The 5,067-nt window shown below is 48.0% G+C and overlaps 1 protein-coding gene across 1 annotated transcript in view; it reads left to right on the forward strand.

Annotated features, from left to right (window-relative positions):
- The first annotated feature begins 785 nt into the window (after nucleotides 1-785).
- Nucleotides 786-5,067, forward strand: part of Stmp1 (short transmembrane mitochondrial protein 1) — a 9,420-nt gene continuing 5,138 nt past the window's right edge. Inside the window, exon 1 of the mRNA XM_021191373.2 lies at nucleotides 786-883. Coding sequence (XP_021047032.1) covers nucleotides 869-883 — 15 coding nt within the window. The 5' untranslated portion in view covers nucleotides 786-868. The remainder of the gene's footprint in view (nucleotides 884-5,067) is intronic.

Raw genomic sequence — 5,067 nt, forward strand, 5'->3', positions numbered from 1 at the left:
GGACTGAGGGATGCTGGCGAGGACCAGGAGGCCAGGTCCACTTTGATATGTTAGTCATTTCAGCCTCATCTCAGCAGTCGTCCCGGGGGGTTAACATGCCCCACTAGGCGCGCAGCCATGATTTGTTTTTCTGTTATTTGAAGCCAGAGTCCACCTTAAATAGACAAAGGTCAATTCCAAAGACCGAGAGCAAAGTGAGAAGGGTGGTTTCGATGTGCTTGTGTATGTGGGTGGCCCGCAGCGCGACAGGACAAGAGTGGATTCATCTTTGGCTCCTGCATGGTAGATGATTCGCGCTCCACTTGAGGCGGAAGTAAACTTCAGATAGGTTGCTGATGGCTGCCAGCAATCGCTACCTGGATCCAGTCGCGCCAGACTCCGAAGACCTCTCTCCATCATCTATCACGGGGCTGAGGACTACCCTTAACTAGACTGCATAGCACACTTGTGGGCTTTTGAAAAAAATGGAACCTTTTCCCCCTTTTCGTCTGAGAGTCGGCTGCGGTGGGGATTAGTGTAGACTGAGTTGCTCACCTGCCATGGCACCCGCTACCTCACCCCCCAACCCTGGTTCAGTAGGCCAGGGAGCCCCACGTCTGACTGTGTTAACACAATTGCCAGCGTCCTTGTCACGTGAATTCATGCAGAGGCCTAGGTCTGCACCTTGCCCTCTTGCTTCCCGAGACGGCCGTCAGAGGGCGCTGCGGCTCCGCCAGTCGCTTCCGGGAAGGGAGAGGGCGGGACAGGGCGGGGCGGGGCGTAAACCGGAACCTGGCGGCGGGTTCCGCCCTCGCGCCGGGGAGGAGTCCGGGAGCGGAGCTGGAGCTGGAGCATCTCTCACACCCTCCTCGCCCTCCCCACCGACATCATGCTCCAGTTCCTGGTGAGTGGGGCCTCGGAGGATCGGGCCCTGCGGTCGCCTCGTTCTCCCGGGGTCCCGGGTCGGCGGTGCACGGCTCTGCAGTCGGGATTCGAGCCGGTCGTCGCCCCTCGGGTTTGCTGGGCAGTTTTCCTCTGGCCTCCTCCTAAGTCCTTGGGTCTCTGCCTGGGTTTGTTTATATGCAGTCCTTCAAGTTCCGAAAACTTTGGGGTGTCAGTGATATGACTGCGTTTTCAAAAAAAACCACTTACTGTGAGCTCTTAGCGTAATCCTCGCAGTAAGTTTGGTCGGAGGAGTCATCATTAAGATGACTTGGCTCCTGTCCTCTCCCCGCGATCCCCCGTAGACCCCGTCTATTATATACGGCTTTTTTTTAAGGCCCCAGAGTTTCCTCTTCACACGCCGTGCATTAGTCAGCCACCTCACGAGGTCGCAGCGAGAGATCCACAGTGCCCTCCCTCTTCAGACCTTTACAGTTTGCCCGCTTTGAGGAGTGAGTCAGACTGCCCTGCAAGTAACTCTTGTAAAAACCTGCCCCTCCCCACCCCCTTTCAAGTCTCCTTTTTGAGTTAACACGTTTTCTGGCAGAAGTCAAGTGTTTCTAAAATTGCCTGTTGAGGATTCTAGGAAACTTGCCAGTCAAATTTTCAGATGAAAGTTTTCAAACACTTTGAGATGAAAGCGTTTCATCTTCGAATTTTAATAAAGCAGATATCCTCTTTCTTTCCCATGGTCAGTGGCTACCGAAAATGAGTTGCTTTTTAACCCTGTTGGCCTAAACAAGATTGTTTACATAAACTGCCCTACAAAGACTCAGTTACCTCTAGGGTTTCTCTAGTGTCCTAACTAGGCCTTAGTTTAGGAGGTAGGAGTAATTAGCAGTCATTTACTTGTTAGGAATCACTTTTAAAAGTAGCATCATCCAGCTAGTGTAAGGGGATATGATTGGCCCTTCCACTGCATTTGTTGTTCATTGATAAGCAGGGAGAACATTAAATCAATATACACTTCTTAACCTTTTAAGTGCTTTGCTGAATGGGTCTATGGGGTGCGGGACTAAAGTGCTCCGTACTTAAACATGGGTTTTGATTGAAAAATTCAAAATTTTCAACATTTATGGAGAGATGCTGAGGCCGACCATTAGATGCTTAGCTAAGATGTAACTGATGTTCCTTCCCTTGCTCGGGGTCTGTTTTCTCTTCATTGCTTTTGTTGGGAAAAGTGGATACAGATGTCCAGAGGTGGAATCAACTTTCCTCTTGTGGAACTTGGTCAAGCACTGTTAGTTTCTACAAATCTTGCTTTTTTACGTTAGCCGTTTCAACTGTTTTCTAATGTTTAAGAGTTTAGACCCTATCCTTAATCTCAAGGTGTGTGTGTGTGTGTGTGTGTGTGTGTGTGTGTCGGGGATGTGGGGGTGGGTGGGTGGGTATTGAACAGGTTATTTAAGTTTTCCATGCTTCAGTTTCCATGCCCCTCATGAGGTTTCAAAAGGAGCCAATACGTTAAACACAGTAAACATTAAATAGTGGTTGAGAGACTGCCCTTTCTCTTCTGTAAGGTATCAGAAATGGGAACTGCCTCCCCGGCAGATGACAGGAGAGACTTGGGTGTAGTGGAATGATTCCAGGCTCTTCCCTTTGATGGTGCAGGACAGCTGAATACTTTGTAACCTCTGAGATGTTGCCTAAGTTGTCACCTAGGGGGCTCTTGAAAACTTGCATTTGATTGTGTTGCCTGTGTGTGTTTCTTTTCTCTCCGATGAAAATGGCTGCCCATTACCCCTATTTCCATTCCACACTCCACAGCTTGCTCCTAGCTTGGCTGAAGTTCTTTGAAGGAACACTTAGATGGGAATTGGACTGTGAGCACTGCTGTGAGTGTCAGGGCACCTGAACACGGCTACAGTTTCTGTTCCTCTTACCCCTAGGGCCCAGCAGCAGCAGCTAACTCACATCCCCTCCTCCTACCTCATCCCCATGCAGCTTCTGGGGCCTGTGCACTGTGCTGTGTAGGTTCTGTCACGCGATAACGTGGAATCTCGGAGTGAGGGGACCGTATCTGGGTGTAGCAGCTGGGTGGCTCCCTCCCTGTCTTTAATCTTGTCACTGGCTGCTTGCTTCTGCTCTTAGTTCCTGTGAAGTGCTTAAGTCCCAAGCTGGCTGTGCTTCTTAAACTACCCTTAGGGAACGGGCTCCTCCTCAAGCCAGCGGGCTCCTCCTCAAGCCAGCACCGTTCACATCAGCGTCCAGAAGCGCCTTGAGTGCTCTTTTCTGCTTCCAGATCGATAGTATCTATCAACTGCCAGTGTCTCTCCTTTGCCTTTCTCTCAGCCTCTACTCATCTGGATCGAGTATCCCTTCCTGCGTTCCCAGTCCTTCCCCCACACTTAACTCTCACGTTTGAAATGTTGACATAGTCATCGATTTCTTTCTCTTATTCATGTATTCACTTGTCTATCGAGTCTTTTCTTAGAATCATGTAATACAGTAGGTGCATCTTCAGCACAGCCAAGACTCCGTTACATGACATCCATTTATCTGTTGATGACTGTGCATGCCTCTCCTGTGGGGGCCTGCAAGTGTAGAAGTCTGAGGACGGCTTCCAGCAGTTGGTTCTCCTTCCCCCCATGTGGGTTCTGGGGGTTGAACTCAGGTTGCCAGACTTGGGTGCAGGGTGTTGCCCTCCTGAGCCATTTTCCACTCCAGACCTGCTGTGTAGTCTCGAGTAGGATCTTTAATTGCTCTGTGCCTCAGTTTCCCCAACATAAGCCTTCGCAGTAATAGTGGTTATTCCATGTGTACATGCTTGTGAGGATCAAGAGTTAATGAAAGATTAGGACATTACCTTTCATGTAGGCCATCAGGTCTCCATAGCTGACTCACAAAAGCTTGCTGTGTTCAGGGTGTTATTTCCTCTGACCTGTGGAACTCAGGCTATGAACTAGCAGGGTTCTCCAGTCTGGCTGACATGCTGCCACTTCTCTTCACTACTAAAGGATTTAGTTTGGGGATATAAAGGGACTTAGTCAATACGCAGTGACTGACTTCATTTGCAGTTAGCGCTGCATATTGCTGGGCCCATGGTTTAGTTAAATATGAAAAACATCATATTTATAAATATTAGAAGGTAGTTGTTTATGTATGGTATGTGTACAGTTTTGTCTTGCCGTTCCTGAACAGTGCAGTGGGATAGACTGCCTGAGGCCTTTCGTGCAGTAGGTATTGTGAGTGATCAGGAGGGTTAGAGTGTGTGTCTTCTCTAAGCAGTGTTACTGGATACAAAGCGTAGCGTGCTTTTCTAGGAAGCAGTGAAGGGCTTTAGCCCTAGCAAGGTTTTGCTTTAATACACAGAATGTAGGGTTTGTTTGGTTTTTGTTTTTGTTTTTGTTTTTGTTTTTTTAAACTACTAAACATTTGGTGATAGTCTTCACTCTGAGTTTAAAAACTGAGACACAGGAATGGTAGTGTGTGTATGTGCCTCCTTGGGAGGCCTTCTGATTTCTTCTTTTGAATCTGAATTTAAGAATACTGTTACTGCGGCTGAAGAGATGCCTCGTCTGTTGAGAGCACTGGTCGCTCTTCCAAAGGACCCGGGTTTGATTTGCTGTACACCGATAGAGGCTCACAGCATCTGTAACTCGAATCCTTGGGGTTCTGATGTTCTCTTTGGCCTCTGTGCACACTGCATGCATGTGGTGTACATTATATTATACATGAGGGTAGGACACCCATACAGGTAAAAATAAATAGCATTTTAAAATATTTTATCAACTTAGCTTTTTATTAGTTCTAGTTAGTTAATGTATATATATAGTTTTTTGAGTTGTAGATGCTTTTACCATAAACCAAATGTCATTTTTTTAGGTTTCCTTTTCAGTTCTGGTATGAGCCTATATTTGCTTAAGAATTTTTAAAAAGATTTTTATTATTTTAAGTGTGCTTGTGCTCAGGGCAGAGGTGTGAGTTCTCTGGTGAGTTGCAGGTAGTCCTGAGCTGCCTGATATTGGTGCTAGGGCTGAGCTCACATCCTCTGATGTGGGTGCTAGGGCTGAGCTCACATCCTCTGATGTGGGTGCTAGGACTGAGCTCCCATCCTCTGGTGTGGGTGCTAGGACTGAGCTCGCATCCTCTGGTGTGGGTGCTAGGACTGAGCTCGCATCCTCTGGTGTGGGTGCTAGGACTGAG

Source organism: Mus pahari, chromosome 2 (genome assembly GCF_900095145.1).
Source record: "Mus pahari chromosome 2, PAHARI_EIJ_v1.1, whole genome shotgun sequence".
In the NCBI taxonomy this organism is placed as follows: Eukaryota; Metazoa; Chordata; class Mammalia; order Rodentia; family Muridae; genus Mus; species Mus pahari.